At 42.5% G+C, this 23062-nt stretch overlaps 1 protein-coding gene and 1 pseudogene across 2 annotated transcripts in view; one reads left to right on the forward strand and one right to left on the reverse strand.

Annotated features, from left to right (window-relative positions):
- Window positions 1–10543, reverse strand: part of LOC106566817 (ephrin type-B receptor 2) — a 56860-nt gene extending 46317 nt beyond the window's left edge. For both annotated transcript variants that reach the window (XM_014135243.2, XM_014135242.2), the window contains exon 1: window positions 10344–10543. In XM_014135243.2, coding sequence (XP_013990718.1) covers window positions 10344–10440 — 97 coding nt within the window. In that variant the 5' untranslated portion in view covers window positions 10441–10543. The remainder of the gene's footprint in view (window positions 1–10343) is intronic.
- A 9964-nt stretch (window positions 10544–20507) lies between these two features.
- Window positions 20508–22590, forward strand: LOC106566921 (putative beta-lactamase-like 1; annotated as a pseudogene).
- The last annotated feature ends 472 nt before the right edge of the window (window positions 22591–23062 follow it).

Raw genomic sequence — 23062 nt, forward strand, 5'->3', positions numbered from 1 at the left:
CCCGTGGAGTACCAGGACCTCCGGGAGGGGTTCAGTAAGGCCCGGGCCACTTCGCTTCCACAACACCGACCAGCACCCAAGGAGGTTAAGCTGCATGCGCTGGCACGCCGCTATAGCCCCGCAGCTACAAGCCAAGATCTTTCCCCCCCGCTCCAAAATCCATAGCCCCTCTGCTGTTCATCCTCTGTTGCCCCGTACCCACTGTATACCTACTTTTGATGTGTCTAAACCCATGTCTCACAGCCCTTTGTCTCCTGTTTCCCCAGTCTCTCTTTTCCCATCCTCCTGGTTTTGACCCTTGCCTGTCCTGACTCTGAGCCTGCCTGCCGTCCTGTGCCTTTGCCCCCACTCTGGATTACCGACCTCTGCCTTGCCTGACCTGACCCTGGGCCTGCCTGCCATCCTGTACCTTGGCCTCACTACTCTGAATTATCGACCCCTGCCTGCCTTGACCTGTCGTTTACCTTCCCCTGTTGTTGCAATAAACATTGTTACTTCAACACAGTCTGCACTTGGGTCTTACCTGAAACCTGATAGGCAGGTGGCCTAGCAGTTATAGAGGCAAGCCAGCAACCAGAGGGCTGCCAGTTTGAATCCTGGGACCGACGGGAAAAATCAGGAGGAAAGCGAGCTGGCAACAGGAGGGTTGCTGGTATCAAATCCTAGATGCCATTGCCTGCCGTTGTGCCCTTGAACAAGGCACTTAACCCCACAACAGCTCCCCAGAGGAGTTGGGTTAAAAGCAGAAGTCAAATTTTGACCAATAAAATGATCTTAAAGGTGCAGTCAAATGTGATTTTCCTGTATTTATATACAGTATATTTCCACACTACAAGATTGGAATAATACTGTGAAATTGTGAAAACGATGATAATGCCCTTTCAGTGTAAGAGCTGTTTGAAAAGACCACATTACATTTCAGCCTGTTTTGGTGGCATGGAGTTTTGACCTGCCTAGTGAAATCACCAGGAGGTAAATTAGTTAACAGACCAATAAGAAAGGGAGTTCCATAACTCTGCCAATAACAGCTAGTTTTAGTTGTCCCCTCCCCACTTAGACCACTCCCAGACAGTTCTAGTAAAATTATTGCTTGAGAAATTGCACTTGGCTTAGAATTTTTTATTTTATTTGCCATTTTAATTAAACATACACAGTAAGGTACTTAATTGTTACCCAGAAAATATTTGATATCGAGATAAAACGGCTGCATTGGACATTTAACCTTAATGTATAAAGACAATGATTTACTAAGCCTTTGCCACAATGAAAAGTTATACCTGTTGTCATCCAGAGGGAATAAAACATGAAACGTAGAGAAGGAATAAGGTATTGAGGTAAGGTGTAGGACTATCCAATTTAGAGACATTTTTTAGATACAAAATGTGTCAATGTTCCACAGGTGCAAACCCTTAATAAATCTGTCCAAGAGGCAGATTTGCTTCTTTGGTGCATGTGCTTGTCCTTCTTATCTGGTGAATGGTTGTCAGGCTATAATTCAACATGGTTACAAGGATAGACCCATAACAAATCTATAACCATAACTAGGGTATATATAGCCCTATATAGGATGCCGTGAATCTGCGCATGGGAGTCCTAGAAGGCTACAAGGCGAGGCTGTCATGACCATAGAGAGCTCTGTGGTAGAGCATGGTGTGTGCAATGCCAGGGTTGTGGGTTCGATTCCCACAGGGGACCAGTACAAAAAAATGCATGAAATTAAATGTATGCATTCATTACTGTAAGTCGCTCTGGATAAGAGCGTCTGCTAAATGAGTAAAATGTAAATGTAAGTTCTTATTTTCTATGGTAGAGTAGGTCAGGGCGTGACTGGGGTTTTCTAGTTATTATTTTTCTATGTGGGGTTCTAGTTTAGTTTTTCTATGTTTGGGTGTTTGGTATGATTCCCAATTAGAGGCAGCTGGCTATCGTTCTCTAATTGGGGATCATACTTAAGTAGCATTTTTTCCACCTGTGTGTTATGGGATATTGTTTGTTTTGAGTTAGTGCATGTAGCATTCTCTGTAGTCACAGTTCGTTGTTAGTTTATTTGTTTTTGTCTATGCTTAGTTTCACTTTCTAATAAATAATGTGGAACTCAACATTCGCTGCGCCTTTGTCCGATATTAATTCCAACGAACGTGACAGAGGCCCGGAAAATAACTGTCAAAATCTTTTAGGGAAGTACTTGTTTCCGAAAAATCCTCTTACTGAAGGTATATCTATAATGCACAACTCCTTGTCCATCCATCCGGATTGTATAATGTGTGGATATCTGTAAAGAAACCGTCTGAGCCTATCTTTATCCAAACCAGCACCTATAACTCGGCTGTGGTAGACAGCTGGAAAGACATTCTTCCACGTAGTCTACCACTATCTACCCCAGCTGAGTTATAGGTGACGGTTTCTTTACAGATATCCACACATTATACAATCCGGATGGACGGACAAGGAGTTACAGATTAGAGATTTGCCTTCAGTAACAGGATTTTCGGAATCAAGTACCCCCCTAAAAAATGTCAGTAGTTCTTTTCTAGGCTCAACATTGTAGCCTTCTAGGACTCCCATGCACAGATGCGGGGCATCCTATATAGCTTGTTACATTTACATATCACTCACTGTTGAGTGTCTCAGTCATGTAAGCGTAACCATGTTCTCTGAGTTTTGCAAGCCCACCATAGGGCAGAAGGAGAAGTAGGTCATGGGCTGTTTTGATGCTCAATATTTTCTGTCACTGCTCCCAGAGGGGAAAGGGGAAAGAGTACTGCACTGAAGAGCAGCATAACACTGAATATTGATTGTCCTGCACAACAAAATGTCTGCAAAGAGCAGAAAGGCTATTCTTCTGAATACATAAGTGAAGAAAATGTGATTCAGGGATTTGATTGAACTTGTGTTTAATATAAGTGGTGTGTTTTGTCTGGAACCAATGGCCAGGTATGGCCTGGGCTTAAGGTGGACCAAAATGGACTTAGACTGGCACATGTCGCAAGACATTGCTAAAAATCACGCTGACTAATGCATGGCATGACTATTTGCGGCAGAGTTGTGATATTGCAGAGCTAATTTTTCCTCAAAAAATCTGCTATTTTATTTGACCATGGTAAAAAGTGTATAGATAGACCAAAGAGGTGGATGGAAAGAAGAACTACCGAACTGCAGTAGCCTACTGCTGCTGTGAACGAGTACATACTGTACCACACAGTCCTAGCCTGTAGGCCAGGTGTGGAACAGCAATGACACCCAGGTACACATGCCAAACATTTACATTTGCACTCCTCTCCTCTGGATAAAAAAATACCTAAATTCACATACATGGGTACCATCTGCATCTAACTGTTATGTGTAACCAACCACAACAAAGAACCCACTCAGTGAGACAAAAAAAGGAAGCCATGTCTGTGAAAGAACATAGTGGGGAGAGAGAGCGAGAGAGAAAGAAAGAGAGAAAGAAAGAGAGAGAAGCAGAGAGAGAGAAATAGAAGGAGATAGAGAGGGAGCGAGAGAGAGAGAGAGAGAGAAATAGAAGGAGATAGAGAGGGAGCGAGAGAGAGAGCGAGAGAGAGGGAGAGAGAGAGAGAGAGCGAGAGAGAGAGGAAGAGGGGGGCAGTCTATGCAGGCCAGTGCTGAGTCGATAGCTCTTGACATGGCTGAAATCGGTCAGGTCTGCCCTGCTTACATAAAGGCTTGGAAACATGGGAGAGAGTGCAGCCCAGCCAGGGGGCGGGAGGGAGGTCTCACTGATGATACAGCGGGACAAGAGAGGACAGCAGGCTGTGAGAGCAGAGAAAGCAGACGTCACATGGGCCGAGAGACAGATATCACATGATCCCACAACTTCTTTTTTTTGATTGACTGACTGAAGCAAGAGAATATGGTCCCTTAGTAAGAAGGGGGTGAGGGGAATAATTAAAAGGCATCTAGACTTAAAGATTTTAGAACAGTTTTTGTCAGAGGTTTGGTGACATTGTAATAGGCTTGGCATATGCATGATGTTATGCACATAAGCACAACAGTCACACAGTTAGGCAGGCATACTGTTAACCAGTAACACATTTGTTAAGTCATTTTCTGTGATTTCTTATCACATATCTTGATGTATCAAGTTGTAACATGTAAGGTAAAACTTCATGAACTTGCCTTTATCCCATGTAGGCTCTATACTGCAACTAGTTCAGTGACCTCAGAGATATACAAGTTACAATTCTTCATCATAATAACTTCTGTTAAGTTTCAAATGTACTTTCAATGTTAAAGGTGCAATTGCGAAAATCACTTTGCCATTTCTTGGTTGCTAAAATTCAAATAGTTTGCCTCATTTCAGTTTATGTGACAAAACAAGCAATGTATAGTGTAGAGAATCATTTTAACATCTAAACCACTGAAATATATTTTTAATAACCAAATATTTTATTTTCAGCTGGTGTACAAAACAGAAAGCGAAACATAAAAATGGGAAGAATAGAAAGAGCACATTAAATAGATCTACCCCTTCTTAGACTTGCTTTGATTGAGAATGACACATCTATAACTCCCATTTCTATGTACATTTGGTCAAGTCGCCCAAAAAGTTACATATTGCAGCTTTAATTACGGATCTAGTTAGTGTCTATGCCATCACAAGTTGTTACAATGTTGTTACCAAAGCAGTAAATGAAGGAATCTTGAATATCTTTTAAGTTCTTCTCGCAATCATATTCTTTAAACTCAGACTAAGTAGCTTTAACTCTCAAACCCTGAAAAATCACACCACAGGGCCAGATCAGCTTTTTAATACAAAAAGCCTTTCCAAGCACAACCAATCTGATTTCTTTGGGCTGGATTTGGCAATCATGGGTCAGTTATGCTTCCCCAATTCCAACCCATCTTTCATTAAATACAGAAGAAACTTGAACTGTTGTGGAATGACCGAGGGAGCATATAACTTAACCCCAGACCAAAATATCCCATGGAGTGCTGTTCAGAGTGAATGCTTGCTTTTTTAAAATGACACCTGTAAATACAATAGGATATACCTACATAAAGATATATTACCATGCTATTCATCAGAGAACAACAGGGGATGGGCTGGGCTCTCCTTAGGATGAACATTCCACAGGTTTGGAGCTCTTTTGTACACTGCATTTGTTTTTACATTGTTACCATGCGTGTACGTATCTCTCGCTCTGTGTGTGTATATGTGTGCACGCGTGCGTGTGTGTAATTGAATTGCAAGCAAGGCCATGATTCAACATAACATTTAACATACACTGAGTGTACAAAACATTAAGAATATCGGTCACAGAGGATTTAGGTTTGGGCACATGAACAAGTACATGTGTAGCACAAATGTACGATAAAGGGACACTAAACAATACTTGCTTCCATTCGTCATCTGAGAATTCATAGTTCAAATCTTCTTCTCATTTTGTTTTAATGTTCAGAATAGGTGAGGGATGAACCAACGACATAGAAACATATACATTGAGTATACAAAACATTAAGAACACCTGCTCTTTCCATGACATTTCTTTTTTATTTTTATTTCACCTTTATTTAACCAGGTAGGCTAGTTGAGAACAAGTTCTCATTTGCAACTGCGACCTGGCCAAGATAAAGCGTAGCAATTCGACACATACAACAACACAGAGTTACACATGGAATAAACAAAACATACAGTCAATAATACAGTAGAGCAAAAGAAAACAAAAAGTCTATATACAGTGAGTGCAAATGAGGTAAGTTAAGGCAATAAATAGGCCATGGTGGCGAAGTAATTACAATATAGCAGTTAAACACTGGAATGGTAGATGTGCAGAAGATGAAAGTTCAAGTAGAGATACTGGGGTGCAAAGGAGCAAGATAAATAAGTACAGTATGGGGATGAGGTAGGTAGATAGATGGGCTGTCTACAGATTGGCTATGTACAGGTGCAGTGATCTGTGAGCTGCTCTGACAGCTGGTGCTTAAAGTTAGCGAGGGAGATATGAGTCTCCAGCTTCAGAGATTTTTGCAGTTCGTTCCAGTCGTTGGCATCAGAGAACTGGAAGGAAAGGCGGCCAAAGGAGGAATTGGCTTTGGGAGTGACCAGTGAGATACCTGCTGGAGCGCATGCTACGAGTGGGTGCTGCTATGGTGACCAGTGAGCTGAGATAAGGCGGGGCTTTACCTAGCAGAGACTTGTAGATAACCTGTAGCCAGTGGGTTTGGCGACGAGTATGAAGCGAGGGCCAACCAACGAGAGCGTACAGGTCGCAATGGTGGGTAGTGTATGGGGCTTTGGTGACAAAACGGATGGCACTGTGATAGACTGCATCCAGTTTGTTGAGTAGAGTGTTGGAGGCTATTTTATAGATGACATCACCGAAGTCGAGGATCGGTAGGATGGTCAGTTTTACGAGGGTGTGTTTGGCAGCATGAGTGAAGGATGCTTTGTTGCGAAATAGGAAGCCAATTCTAGATTTCATTTTGGATTGGATATGCTTAATGTGAGTCTGGAAGGAGAGTTTACAGTCTAACCAGACACCCAGGTATTTGTAGTTGTCCACGTATTCTAAGTCTGAGCCGTCCAGAGAAGTGATGCTGGACGGGCGAGCAGGTGCGGGCAGTGATCGATTGAATAGCATGCATTTAGTTTTACCTGCGTTTAAGAGCAGTTGGAAGCCACGGATGGAGAGTTGTATGGCATTGAAGCTCATCTGGAGGTTAGTTAACACAATGTCCAAAGAGGGGCCAGAAGTATACAGAATGGTGTCGTCTGCGTAGAGGTGGATCAGAGAATCACCAGCAGCAAGAGCAACATCATTGATGTATACAGAGAAGAGAGTCGGCCCGAGAATTGAACCCTGTGGCACACCCATAGAGACTGCCAGAGGTCCGGACAACAGGCCCTCCGATTTGACACACTGAACTCTATCAGAGAAGTAGTTGGTAAACCAGACGAGGCAATCATTTGAGAAGCCAAGGCTGTCGAGTCTGCCAATAAGAATGTGGTGATTGACAGAGTCGAAAGCCTTGGCCAGGTCAATGAATACGGCTGCACAGTAATGTCTCTTATCGATGGCGGTTATGGTGTCGTTTAGGACCTTGAGCGTGGCTGAGGTGCACCCATGACCAGCTCTGAAACCAGATTGCATAGCGGAGAAGGTATGGTGGGATTCAAAATGGTCGGTAATATGTTTGTTAACTTGGCTTTCGAAGACCTTAGAAAGAAAGGGTAGGATAGATATAGGTCTGTAGCAGTTTGGGTCTAGAGTGTCTCCCCCTTTGAAGAGGGGGATGACCGCGGCAGCTTTCCAATCTTTGGGAATCTCAGATGATACCAAAGAGAGGTTGAACAGGCTAGTAATAGGGGTTGCAACAATTTCGGCAGATAATTTTAGAAAGAGAGGGTCCAGATTGTCTAGCCCGGCTGATTTGTATGGGTCCAGATTTTGCAGCTCTATCAGAACATCAGCTATCTGGATTTGGGTGAAGGAGAAATGGTGGGGGCTTTGGCGGGTTGCTATGGAGGGTGCCGGGCAGTTGACCGGGGTAGGGGTAGCCAGGTAGAAAGCATGGCCAGCCGTAGCGAAATGCTTATTGAAATTCTCAATTATAGTGGATTTATCGGTGGTAACAGTGTTTCCTAGCCTTAGAGCAGTGGGCAGCTGGGAGGTGCTCTTATTCTCCATGGACTTTACAGTGTCCCAGAACTTTTTTGAGTTAGTACTACAGGATGCAAATTTCTGTTTGAAAAAGCTAGCCTTAGCTTTTCTAACTGCCTGTGTATATTTGTTCCTAACTTCCCTGAAAAGTTGCATATCATGGGGGCTATTCGATGCTAATGCAGAACGCCACTGGATGTTTTTGTGCTGGTCAAGGGCAGACAGGTCTGGAGTGAACCAAGGACTATATCTATTCCTAGTTCAAAAAAATGTTTGAGTGGGGCATGCTTATTTAAGATGGTGAGGAAGGCACTTTTAAAGAACAGCCAGGCATCATCTACTGACGGGATGAGGTCAATGTCATTCCAGGATACCCCGGCCAGGTCGATTAGAAAGGCCTGCTCGCAGAAGTGTTTTAGGGAGCATTTGACAGTGATGAGGGGTGGTTGCTTGGTCGCAGACCCATTACGAATGCAGGCAATGAGGCAGTGATCGCTGAGATCTTGATTGAAAACAGCAGAGGTGTATTTGGAGGGCGAGTTAGTTAGGATGACATCTATGAGGGTGCCCATGTTTACGGATTTGGGGTTGTACCTGGTAGGTTCATTGATCATTTGTGTGAGATTGAGGGCATCAAGCTTAGATTGTAGGATGGCCGGGGTGTTAAGCATGTCCCAGTTTAGGTCACCTAGTAGCACGAGCTCAGAAGAAAGATGGGGGGGCAATCAATTCACATATGGTATCGAGGGCACAGCTGGGGGCAGAGGGAGGTCTATAGCAAGCAGCAACAGTGAGAGACTTGTTTCTGGAAAGGTGAATTTTTAGAAGTAGAAGCTCGAATTGTTTGGGTACAGACTTGGATAGTAATACAGAACTCTGCAGGCTATCTTTGCAGTAGATTGCAACACCGCCCCCTTTGGCAGTTCTATCTTGGCGGAAAATGTTATAGTTAGCGATGGAGATTTCAGGGTTTTTGGTGGTTTTCCTAAGCCAGGATTCAGTCACGGCTAAGACATCCGGGTTGGCAGAGTGCGCTAAAGCAGTGAGTAAAACAAACTTAGGGAGTAGGGCTCTAATGTTAACATGCATGAAACCAAGGCTTTTACGGTTACAGAAGTCAACAAATGAGAGCACCTGGGGAGTGGGAGTGGAGCTAGGCACTGCAGGACCTGGATTAACCTCCAGATCACCAGAGGAGAAGTAGCATAAGGGTACGGCTAAAGGCTATACGAACTGGCCGTCTAGCACGTTTGGAACAGAGAGTAAAAGGAGCAGGTTTCTGGGCACGATAGCATAGATTCAAGGCATAGTGTACAGACAAAGGTAAGGTAGGATGTGAGTACATTGGAGGTAAACCTAGGCATTGAGTAATGATGAGAGAGTTATAGTCTCTAGAGATGTTTAAACCAGGTGATGTCATCGCATATGTAGGAGGTGGAACAACATGGTTGGTTAAGGCATATTGAGCAGGGCTAGAGGCTCTACAGTGAAATAAGACAGTAATCACTAACCAGGACAGTAATGGACGAGGCTTATTGATATTAGAGAGAGGCATGCGTAGCCAAGTGAACATATGGGTCCAGTGATTGGTAGACATAGACTGGCAATGTGAATCCAGGTCAAAGCTCTGATCCTTTATTGAAGTCACTTGTTAAATCCACTTCAATCAGTGTAGATGAAGGGGAGGAGACAAGATAAAGAAGGATTTTTAAGCCTTGAGACAATTGAGACGGATTGTGTAAGTGTGCCATTCAGAGGGTGAATGGGCCAGACAAAAAGATTTAAGTGCCTTTGAATGGGGTATGGTAGTAAGTGCCAGGTGCACCGGTTTGTGTCAAGAACTGCAACGCTGCTGGGTTTTTCACACTTAACAGTTTCCAGTGTGTATCAAGAATGGTCCACCACCCAAAGGACATCCAGCCAACTTGACACAACTGTGGGAAGCATTGGAGTCAACATGGGCCAGCATCCCTGTGGAACACTTTCGACTCTTTGTAGAGTCCATGTCCTGACAAGTTGAGGCTGTTCTGAGGGCGACTACATTTTAGGAAGGTGTTCTTAATATTTCGTGTATAGGCAGTCTATTTGATGTACTCTACTTTCTATTATCGAAGGAATAACACAAACGACTGCCATGAGCATGGGGTTACAGGGTTTGTTCACTACAAGTATGCCCCTCCCCTCCCCCTCCACAGACACACACACACACACACACACACACAGCTAGGTGTCTAAACGACATTTGCTACCGTATTATAATTATATGCTATGAAACATGTTCATTGCTACAATATTTATGCCTACACTTCGTTTATGAGTCAAAACTTGTGGTTTGGACTATTAAAATGACTAACACTGTTTTACCTATCATTGCTAAACGATATACTGCATTTCTATTTGATCATTTAATCTAATATAATAGTTTTTTTTCTCAACAGAATTCCATCAGGCTTTCATGCATACAAACATCGGCGTTCCAATGTGACAGTCCCTCAGAAAGCCTTTACTGTCATCATTTTTTTTTAAACAATCGAAAATACTATCAGAATACCACACCATTCCTGTATGTAGGCTACATGGTATTTGCGCTATACCTTACGCCTACGGAATGAATAATTGACACTGTAGAATTAATAGATTTTTGCTGAGAGCTTATGACAGTCGTTCATGCACGTTTTAATTATGCATTCTGACGAGATAAAGAAAAAGCATCGTTCTTACCTTCGACAGCCCCTACCATTGGAAATATCCATACAAAATATAAGATATCCATAACAACTGAAATACTTGGCATTTTGGCTGTAAGAAGCCAAGGCATTCATAGAAAACAGGTCCACCAGCGGGCCATTGACAGCGAATTCATCTACAGAAGCGCAAAACCACACACAGCCAATGGTTAGAACGAACCGCTTTTGCAGGGAGAACACGCATAATCCAAACGTTTGGGCGAAACCAACGTGAAATATACAGGGGGCAATGTACCTACATGGCCAATAGTATGTGGACACCCCTTCAAATTAGTGGATTCGGCAATTTCAGCCACACACGTTGCTGAAAGGTGTATAATATCGAGCACACAGCCATGCAATCTCCAAAGACGAACATTGGCAGTAGAATGGCCCGTACTGAAGAGCTCAATGACTTTCAACGTGGCACCATCATAGGATGCCACCTTCCAACAAGTCAGTTCGTCAAATTTCAGAGCTGCCCAGTCAACTGTAAGTGCTGTTATTGTGAAGTGGAAACGTCTAGGAGCAACAACAGCTCAGCCACGTAGCAGTAAGCCAGACAAGCTCACAGAACGGGACCGCCGAGTGCTGAAGCACGTAGCGTGTAAAAATCGTCTGTCCTCAGTTGCAACACTCACAACCGATTTCCAAATTGCCTCTGGAAGCAAGGTCAGCACAATAACTGTTCGTTGGGAGCTTCATGAAATGGGTTTCCATGGCCGAGCAAGATCATCCTGCCAAATGCCAAGCGTCGTCTGGAATGGTGTATAGCTCTTCACACTTCACCATCTGGCAGTCCGACAGACGAATCTGGGTTTGCCGGAAGCCAGGAGAATGCTACCTGCCCAAATCATAGTGTCAGCTGTAATGTTTGGTGGAGGAGGAACAATGGTCTTGGGCTGTTTTTCATTGTTCAGGCTAGTGCCCTTAGCTCCAGTGAAGGCAAATCTTAACGCTTCAGCATACAATGACATTCTAGACGCACAGTTTGGGGAAGGCCCTTTCATGTTTCAGTATGACAATGCCCCCATGCACAAAGCGAGGTCTATACAGAAATGGTTTGTCAAGATCGGTGTGGAAGAACTTGACTGGCCTGCACAGAGCCCTGACCTCAACCCTATCCAACACCTTTGGGATGAATTGGAACGTTGACTGCAAGCCAGACTTAATCACCCAACATCAGTGCCCAACCTCACCAATGCTCTTGTGGCTGAATGGAAGCAAGTCCCCGTAGCCACGTTCCAACATCTAGAAAGCCTTCCCAGAAGAGTGGAGGCTGTTATAGCAGCAAAGGGGGATCAACTTCATTTTAATGCCCATGATTTTGGAATGTGAAGTTCGACGAGCAGGGGTCCAAATACTTTTGTAGTGTATCTGTAATTTGGAGATGGCTGCAATCTTCCTTTGCACGATCCCTCTGATATGCGATTTTAATAATTGTTGTAATTAAATAAACTCAATGTACACTATTATACAGTGGATTTCATATTTTTTGTGTACATACTAGCAACAATACTACCACCACCACTATACATAGCCTACTACCAGTTGTAGCTACAATTACATAGAGCCTACATTCATAAAATATTTGAATAAAGTGGTTAAATTGTTTGTTTTGTTGATTGACTGAGCCTGTCTTTATAGGACATGTTTTGGAACACACATAAACACACATAAACACATACATACATACATACACACACACACACACACACACACACACACACACACACACACACACACACACACACACACACACACACACACACACACACACACACACACACACACACACACACACACACACGTGTTAGGATCACACTGTTGAGTGGAGATAGAAGCTGCATAGTGTTTCTTAACTAATGGTCATTAAAGCCACTGGCTCTTTGAAACAGCTGCATGAACATTATTAAATCTCTCTGCTCAAATATTATGACTTTTCAAATGCCTCAGCAGTAAGTGTCATTTTTATACATGTATATATTTATACTTATGATAATCTGTAGGTGAATAATAAACAAAGATAAGCATGTCAACTATTTTCAGATGAAAAGGTCAGACATCTTTGGTGCTTTACCTGAATGTACAGTATCCTTCAAGAACAAGGGTGCCACCCTGAGTAGGAAATAGAAACGACATGATATGAGTTGTGTTTTTTAGACATAATGGTTTCTGGAGAGGTTGGGAGTCAGGTTGACTGCTGGAAACAGAAATTACAGATTGGGGCTTTAAAATCATAGAGAGGGTAGACTATTGTCTGAGTCTGCTTAGTGTGATGGATCATCCAATTGAAATGCTAGGATTTGGTATGGTCAGTAAGAAACAAGTGGCCCATTGTCAAGTGCACACTTGGTCTTTGACCCTAACCTGAGAACATCAACAAAGCTATGCATCCTGGAATTGACCCCCATTTAGTCATGGATTAACACTTTGCATTTCTCTAATCAACAGCACTTAAAGTAATGTGACAGACATGGAGCCCAGGGCTCCTGATATCAAGCCTTAAAACCCCCTACTGTAAGAACAGTACATTCATTTCCCAACAACACCTTCATTAAGATCTGCCCATCAATACATTTATTATGATGAGATAATTATGATAAAATAAATTAATTATGATAAGATTGCTGGATACAGTCCTAATTTAATAGCTTGAATAAATATGTATTTAAGATAATATTTTGTAGTAAAAAAAAACCTGTTTCCATATTGCATAAAGACAGAATAATACAACCAATGAAAAAACGATTTAGAATGAAAACAATTAAACCACCCACTGGCCACTGCATTAATAATGTGAACGTTGATCCTACCTGAATACTGTACTCTATGGGCCTTGATGTACTCGCGTCATTTAGCGGCTAGGTGGATCTAGCACATCACATCTATTTGGATTCTGAATTATACATGCTTGATGCACAGGGACACATCAAACACATTGATGTGCTGATCAAAACCATATGCATGTCTATTGTCACTGTACACTCTCAGAGAGTACGCAGCAGGCTGGCGCTGCATCTGTGTTCCTGTGCTGCCTGTGGAAAGCTGAGATCCGCTCAATGTCAAGAGAAATAACAAAATAATGACAAAGCATCCCAGTCGTGCTTCTGTGTATTTCATATTTACATCTGAAATATTTGTATACATTAATCATACAATGCATTTTCTGGAAAAATTTAAATCTGACATATTTTTTGGGTATTTTAATTCAATTATATAGCAGATGAATGTGAAACATGCTGCTGGTATTTCAGTTGGAAAACCAGGCTGATTCACAGCAAAACACAGTAGAGCTTCGGTAGATAAAGATGTAAGGAAGATAAAACAGAGCAGAGCGCCTGCTGACCAGAGAGGGCGGGAGGTAGTGAGGAGGGGGGCGGGGGGAGGCAAAGAGGGAGTGGGTCTAGGGTGAGGAAATAGAGCAGAAGATTATGGGACTGACATAAAGGAATCCAGCATAACTCAGTCTCAAGATGAGTGAGGGCTGGAAAAAAGCAGATTAGAGGAGCCAGAGGTCGTTCCCATGGAAACCTTTGCACAGGGAGATCGGCCACCCTCTAGTCTGACAATGCGCGCTGAGCACAGATTGTAGGTCACACATGGCACCAACAATCCAGTCAGGTCTAATCTGTCTTGATTTATGGGTCATAAATTGAACTTGGAAGCTGGTTCCCTCTCTGGCTTCCTTCACTGATAACGCTCATTTCTTTATTAATTTATGTCGATCCTGCCACACAGCCAAATTTAGCAACACAACCTGACTAGATAGGGAAGTAAAGTCGGCCACAGATTTTTTTATGAATGTTATAAAACTGATCCATGGTCAGCTCATACCCTCAAATACAAAGGGATAAAACACACACACAAACACACAAACACACACACGCAGATACGTACACACATGGTAACACGGTGTACAAAAGAGCTACACAACTAGCGTGGTCTTGGATAAAGGTCTTTTTATAGAATTCAATAGTCTATGGACTTACGAAAAGACACACACTCACTTCCCTGATTTTCCCCGAGGCAAATGCTGAAGACTCACACTATGATCAAACAACACCCCTGACCTTTTCCTGCCTGTAATGACAAAACAAAACCATCAGGGATTGGATCATTATGTGGAAAAATTGGGCCTCCAGGCAAAAACCAGTGCTTGGGAAATAAGTATTTACTAGACAAAAAAATATGATAATTAATTCATTGCAAAGAATAAGGTTGAAATGGTCAAGGTCACTTTTCGGTGACTCCTGACTAGTGCAGGGCGGAGTGAGATAAGTCAGAGTGAGGCGTGAGGTGAAGAGGTGACAAGGTACATGGTGGATGTCTGAAGATGTCCGAAGATGTGCTAATATGGATGCCGTACTTAATGCCATACTTAATATATATATTTTTTTCAATATTTCACCACCACAAATCCTAACTGTTTCCTGAAATGAGAAGTACAGTAAGTAAACACTACCCTGACAATTTCCAGTCCCACGCACCCAGTGAACTTGTCCTTGATAATGATGCGTACTGAAGTGCGTCTGGCCTTTCAGGCCTCTGCACTAAATTGAAAAAATTGACCTTGCTGATGGAGGTGACACAAGCCTGCTCTGGAAGACATTTCCGGAGCTAAATGGTCTCTACAAAGACTGCCACGCAGCTGCAGGAAGAAGCAAATACAGTAATTAATAAGTACTTTAATATCTCGTGCCAGACATTGTTCTTCTGAGAATTCACCATCTTTTTATTTTAGATTTTTCATAAATGCTGTTTAGAAGAAACTAGCAGAAATAGGCAGTCAGTCGTGCAATACTGGTGCCCAAAACCTACATTCTGTTATTTTTGCATAATCAAAAATCTTAATTTATAAAGTCAATATTAATTAAGGAATGATATAGAACATATAAATGTCAAGATGATTGTAATTGACATCTCACTTTGACTCCTGTATGATGGCAGTGTGAAGAAAAACTATTAACGCTGCATGGGGTTAATACATATCTGTCTGTCAGTCCTGTCTGTCAGTGACCTCCCACTTTCTCCTGCTTGGCTGCAGTGATGAGGTCACAGCAGAGATAGGAGGGGTCAGAAATGGACAGCAGCAAATAGCAGCTTCCTCTTTTCACTCCATCCGGAAGTGGCTTGGCTTGTGGAGCAAGGGTGGAGAGGTGTCTAGAAAATCTCTAATTTGCATTCTCTCTCTCTTTTGCATTTTGGTACAGTCCATAATTACTCACATAAGGACATATCTAACACACATTGTGAACATAAGACAGGCTCCGAGACTTAGGAATTCCTCCTACACTCACATGCAGTCATCCATTCTGAGGATTCACTCTTAGAAAAAAAGGAACTATTGAAGAACCTAAAAAGGTTATTCGGCTGTCTCCATAGGAAAACCCTTTGAAGAAACCTTTTTGGTTTCAGCTAGAACTCTGTTGGTTCTACATGGAACCCAAAAGGGCTCTACCTGGATCCAAAAGTATTATCTTACGGGGATAGCCGAAGAACCATTTTGGAACCCTTTTTTCTAAGGGTGTGGTTTCACTTTGTGTTTTGTCTGTAGCTACTGTATGCCGACTGCCTGTGATACAAATTTATTTCCAAACGAATAATAATAAAGTTATGTTAGGAAGTTGGAGGTCCTTTGTTCTTGTGAGCAGAACTTCCTTAGTAGTAGAATTTAATAGAATTTTCTCGAAACATTTGGGAAAATATCTGGACGTAAGATGAATCTGCATAAAAGTCAAATATTTTGTGTTCTCTCATGATGGCTCCATCAGTTCAGCTGCACTTCCATTCAAAAGGGTTCACATATCTGGGTGTCTCAGTTACCCGCCATTTGAAAGACCTCCTAAAGGCAAACAAAGTTACTATAACATACCAAACTAGACTTTGAGAGCTGGATGCTTCTTTCAAGGTTTATCCATCTATTTTAATGTGTTCCAGTTTTTCTTACTAAATCCTTCTTTAACAATCTAGATGAAGTTATTACCTCTTTCATTTTGAATATGAAAACTGCTTGCCTGACTGATGTTGTTGCTTTTGTTGTAATTATTTATTTTTAAAATATTTGATTTGCATCCATTATGTGTGGATGGCTTAGTCCCGCTGAGAATCTTCTACCATACCTGTCTGTATACCTCTGAGCTGTGCTTCTTGGTCCTGTCCCTCAGGACCCATCTAACCTCTCATTCATTTTAGGTATGTGGAGGCATGGCCTTCTAACAATGTAAAAATGTCCATGTCCATTACCCATCTAAATATATATTGGCTGTTCCACCAGTTTGGTGCCTTTTGAGAAGTGTAACTTAGATAAAAAATGACTTATGATTTCATTTCATTTGAACATTCTGTCGTAAAGTGCATAATGTCCAACTTAATAAAAAACGTGTTATCCCATCTCAAGAGGTTAAATAAAAAAAGGACTATAGTAAGTGCCTATTAAGTGCCAAATAAAGTAACAGTGTTGACCATAACAGGGTTTCACGATTTCATCTTAAATCAGCCATGAATCCCCATATGACAGGGGGAATGAAAGCTTGTTGTTGTGTGCAACAGGGAGTGGCAATTAAATGCAAGCTTTAAAAAAAGATATGTTTAAAAAATGGTGTAATGACCCATCTGACTGTATGAATTAATCTGATATTGTAAACCATGAAATGTATATGAAATATGAAGAAGAAAAAAAAAAAAAAATATATATATATATATAAAGAAGTGTGTGTGCGGGGTGGGGGGGGGGGGTTGATTTAGTTCCAGCCTGTAAGACAAGTTCTAGGATAGGCCAAGGTCAATAAAGACCTGGTATGGAAGGCATGCAACACAAAGTTATCCCAAAATAGACATTAAATGTTAAAGGGTCATAAAGACTAAAAAGTGCTACATTTTATTTATTTTATTTCACCTTTATTTAACTAGGCAGCCAGTTAAGAACAAATTCTTATTTACAATGACGGCCAACCAAAAGTCCTCCTGCGGGGACGGGGGCTGGGATTAAAAATAAAAATATAGGACAAAACACACATCAAGACAAGAGAGACACCACAACACTACATAAAGAGAGACCTAAAACAACAACATAGCATGGCAGCAACACATGACAACACAGCATGGTAGCAACATCACATGACAACAACATGGTAGCAGCACAACATAGCAGCAGCACAACATGGTAGCAGCACAAAACATTCTACAAACATTATTGGGCACAGAGAATATCACAAAGGCAAGAAGGTAGAGGCAACAATACATCACGCGAAGCAATGAACAATGGGACTATATATGCTGCATGCATACAAATAAGTCAAGCCCTTAAATGTACTAACCAACACAATATAAAAACACACAATAGTTGTATTCAGAATACCTACTATTAACCTTACAAAAAACACACAGAGACTGAAAAAGGATTATCAACTGAAAAAGGAATGTTCATGGACTATATCTGGAGCGGGGCTTTGGAGACAGCAGGACTGTACCAGGCTTCAGGAAATTTACCACTATTTTGAGGGAACAGGTGGAGGTGCATTGTTCATAGTCACACCTGGAACCAGTCAGAGCACAGAAACAATTCATTTAAACTGACCAATGGGAGAGCATACACAGTTCACATGATTACTGTAGTTACTCTAACTTGGTCAGGCACCTCCACCCCTTTACTTAAAATTATTTTGATAAGGCCTCCTCAATTTCTGCACTAAAAGCATACATTAGTTTAGATTTTGTTAGAGCTGTCATGGTATATCTAGAACCTACTCTGAGTACACTAATAGAGGAAAATGTGTTTTGTTAGACACAATTATATTATCCTAATAATATTGTTGCTGGCTTAACTCAGATCCCGGAGAAATCCAATCAATCCTTACTGGTGCTTAATGTTGCTATCATGGTTGTTATTACCAAATCCAGTTTTAATCTTTTATGATGTGATGAGTGTGCCGCAGCCCGGTTATAGCCACAGTATCTACTGCCCTCTTGTGGTCTGATTGGAACGCGTTATGACTCGAATGCGTCATGCCTGATACATTATGTAGGAAGCTACTGTATCTGTCTCTCTTAGGTATTTGAGCTTCCTACCCATCTGCTTCCTACCTGTACTTGTATAAATCATAAACCCTTCCTCATACATATGTACTTATATCCAGTGCTTCCATAAACTTTCTGCAGTCAGCATATGAAATGCCAAATGTCTTTTCTAAGACTGAGAACAGAAAGCTCCACTCCATCCTGTCGAACACCTTCTCAGTATCCAGTGAAGCCAGCAGGACAGCAGGTCTTCTGTGTGTTTAGTTCATCTATAATATCAAAAAGACAGTGAATGTTATCAGAAGAGTACTTGTCTCTAATAAATCCAGTTTGCTCCGATTTTATTATTTTGGGAAGAAGGGTGTTTCGTCTTTTGGTGAGCAATTTGGTAATGATTTTGTTGTCAAAGTCCAACAAGTTTACTGGCCGGAAGGACGAGCAGGAGAGAGGGTCCTTGTCTTTTTGAGAAACACTGTAATGCAGGTTGTGTACATAGGGTCTGGGAAAGCGCAGTTTTCCAGGATTGGCATGTAAATAGGGCTAAGCTGGGGCCAAAAGGCTTTGTAGAACTCTCTGGGAAATCCGTCTGGGCCTGGGGACTTGTTAGGTGGCATGGAGGTAAATGCCTCTAGGGCCTCCTCAGGACTGAGTGGGAGTTGAGATGTTCTTGGTCGGTCTCTGCATCTGTATGTTTTCTCTCAGAAATATATAATTTGCATTAAAAATCATGAAAAGTTAAATGTATCTTATTTGGATCAGAAGATACATACTTATGGTATTCTATTTAGTAAAGAAAACAGTTTTTTTATCTCTCGAGAATACTCAAAGTTTAGTTTGGCTTTGGCTGTTTTAAGTTGACTCCAGGAGGCGCTGTCTGGGGATTGTTTATGTACTTTTTCACAGCGTTCCAGCTCCCTCTCAAGATCTAACCTGTGTGCTTCCATTGCTTTTTTCTTAGAGGAAGCATATCCAATCAGATGACCTCTTAGTGTGGCTTTCAGAGCCCCACATTGTGGCCGGAGAAAAAGGAGATGTTTTATTGTCTTGTGTGTAGTTGTCTATCCATGTAGTGACCAATGTATGGCATGCTTTGTTTGATAGCATGGAGATGTTGAATTTCCAGCTCTTTGACCTCGGGATGTTTTTACAGAGGTCAAAGCGGAGGCAGACAAAGGCGTGATCTGAAAGTGCTATGGGTCTGATTGTACAAGTGGCAGAATTTATGAAAATCTTAAGGATAAAAATGTAATCTATACGAGAGTAGGTGTTATGGACATTGGAATAGTATGTATAGTCCATAGCTAAGCCATTATTCTCTCTCCAGATATCTATCAGTCCCATCTCTATAGTAAGAGAGTTCAACATCTTTGCCAATCTGGGGTTTGTGGCGGGGACTTGAGATTATTTGTCCAGATTTGAGTTGCGGGTACAATTGAAATCTCCAACCAGCACTTTAACGGAAACACAATGCTCATTGAACAGGGTTATCATTTTTGACATGAAAGCAGGAGTATCTGTGTTAGGGGAATATGTGTTGGAATTGAGTGCATATTACATATGTCATATAAATGTAATCCTTCTTCCAAAGCAACATATACAGGCAGTGGTAATCTTGGCACCCAAAACCAAATCTCAGCTACAGTGGCTGTCACGTGAAGAGGTGAATTATAATTTGTCTCTAGCTGGTGTAAATCCTCGTCCTCAATGCTGTAAGTACATCGCTTCAACCAGAGGCAAACCTAATGGCTTGGTGGAAGTAGAGAGAGACAGTGTGATAGATTAGTGTTACAGAGAGACAGTAGTACATGTCAAACGTACATGGCCAATTTCTAATTAGACCACATCTACAATCATCAACAAGTATTTCTCCATAGATCTCTAATGGTCACACCAACCATGTGTCTGCTCTTAAATCCCAAGTGTAATTAAGAGAATGGTATAGATGGGTGATTTGTGAAATGTGAATCTATTTGCCCTCCCCTGTTTGTCGTGAACTGATTTGATTGCTGAGGATGAGAGCTGAGCTTAAGGGTTCCCTCCTCTCCTAGGCCTTCTCCAACATGGCTTTACAGCAGAATCTCTGCAGATTATGACATCACAGCCCCTAGTTGGCGGACAGGGAATAGAATCACCCGTTCAGGGATCACCGGCTAGGATTAAGTGTGGGTAGATAGCAATGGGTAGTACATTTGATTGCATTAGCACCTGGGATTGACAGTGTTCTGGTTTGTATTGCTATTGGCTTGTATTCCTATAGACTGCCATGTGCTTGATACAACAATCTTTTGGTTCAATGTCATGTTTACTTTTGAAAAGATATTAGGCACTGTTGTGTTAATCAGACACTTCTTGTCCACTAACCAATTTATCCTCATCTGCCTAGGAATGCTTAGTTAGGTAAAGTCTTTGATTGAGGAAAATACTTTAAGAGGTGCAATATCTGTAAGATAACTGGAGACCAACTTTAATGTATTTTCCATCCACAGGTTGCAGGAGGAATAACACTAGACAATTGTTTTCCCCGCAGCATCGCTAGTCTCTCGGATATCGTCCCCACACTGATGCTGTACAAGCTATGGGAGGAAGGCAAGGTGGCCTTCTTGGATGACTCTGGAGAAGTATGCAGCAAACTTCACCATCAAAAACCTGCTGGGGAAGCGGTGGGATGATGTGGATGTCAAGGTTGGTTCAGATATACCCAGCCTCACTCAAACCTATGTCACCCTGATGGCCGGACAGCTCTCTTGTAAAGGCACTCTTCCTCTTCATGACTAGCTTACCCTGGCCATTACGTGATTAGAGAAGAGAGAGTATACTTAGAGGTTAATGAGCTCATGGCTTGTTAGCCTTTTCTCCTGACCAGATCCCTCTGTCTGTGCTGTATTGTACTGTACTGTACTTTCACTGGATTAAACCTGAGGAAAGTTCCCTTGTACATTCCTTTGACTCCAGAACTCAGTTTTGTCATTCATTTGACCATAGCGTTTGACTCCCAAATTTGTGTTTCCATTTCAGGCACCTTCGGGCAACAAATCTACTGTGGGGTGGAGACACAGCGGTTGCTATAGATCTGTTACAGGATGATGCCCTTGTGGCAGACCCAAGCACCAAGTAAGGTACACCTAATTCCCCTTCCTGTCAACATCTTATCCAGTACATTTTTGTAAAGGGTGGTGGGGATTTCATGTGACTGAGACATTACCAATGTTTCCTCCTGCTCCCTTACATGTCACTACAACAACGTGGCCTTTTCGTTATTGGCTAATGTCTTGGCCAAGAAATTCTCATATTCGGACTATCAGCGCTGGGTGTCTGACAACATCCTGGAGCAGCTGAGGATGGAGGAGACAGGCTTTGCCATCACCCCGGGCCATTCAAAGCCAGATGGCAGTGGGCGTGTAGAGCAGCGGCCAATTGGCACTCCTCTATGACGTGGGCTGGTACCGGCCCGCTGGCCAGATGTACTCCACAGCGACCAACATGGCCAAACTGGCCATGGTGATTCTGGGGGCTTACAGCCAGTCCCTCCTCTAAGAGGACATCCTGAAGACCCTGCTGACCCCTCTGTTCCGCGTCACAAGGGCTACTTCACCAACTACACTGGCACACCCTGGGAGGTCAATGAGCAGCTGGGCTATGAGGTGGTCCGTAAGGACGGAGAACAGGGCGGCTGCGCCGCCACCTTCTCCCTGGTTCTCCGGCTAAAAGTGGGCCTGGTGGTGCTGATAGCCGGAGTGAGGCTGCCAGCAGCAGACAGGGAACTGGTCATACAGGCCTACAGCCACCTCATCCCTGCGATGGAAAGCACCTTCAGAGACGCACAGCGCAAACTCTCCCTGCCACCCGACCCTCGACCCCACGCCCTACACGGGCCTCTTCAACTACCAGAACACGACCTTCTATGAGCTCAAGGCGGCTTGGATGGGGTGCTGGTCATTCAGCAGTTTGGGTCCCAGGTGGACACCACAGTGCCAGCCAAGTACAGGACTATCAGGCTGGACTTCTTGCAGGAGAGGGTGTTCAGGGTGGTGTTCGATGGGGAGTACCACTGCAAGCTGAAGGTCAATGGCATGTCAGTGTCTCTGGAGAGCCAGGACAGGCAACTCTTTAACTTTTACAATTTCAACAAGAAGGGCGTGTCATCTGGATTTCACCACCCTGGACTCAACACTTACAAAATACTCCGGATAGCTCGCCGCCAATCTTCAACGGTTAAACACTGAACACTGAACTGTTTTTTTTATGGTAAGGAATAACATGGAATCCTAGATTTCGAGTGGATCATTTCAGAACAGGGTGCAAATTATAGCGTGACATTCGGGAGGGGCTCTATATTCTTCACAGGACTTCCTATTTAAGCATGCGCTTGCGCTTAGATGAACAGAAGGAGACATCTGTTACAAAACACCAAAAAGTGCAATGACACACACTTGTAGTCTGAATTAATTTATGCGTCTTGCTGACAAATAAACCTTTTTTGTAAAAAGAAAAGTTGGGACACCTGAAAAGGGTCTGAAGTACAGGACGCAAATACAGCTGTCTGTGTCTGTGCTGAGCTCAATGGACAGTTTAAACAATGTTGCAAGTTTGCTAGCGGAAGCTCAAAACAGACAGAGAGAGAGAGAGACAGACAGGCAGAATAGAAAGAAGATGGTTTAAACCATGACAGAGTGGTGGTGGTGTTAGTTTCATTTT

The sequence above is a fragment of the Salmo salar genome, chromosome ssa13 (genome assembly GCF_905237065.1).
Source record: "Salmo salar chromosome ssa13, Ssal_v3.1, whole genome shotgun sequence".
Lineage (NCBI taxonomy): Eukaryota > Metazoa > Chordata > Actinopteri > Salmoniformes > Salmonidae > Salmo > Salmo salar.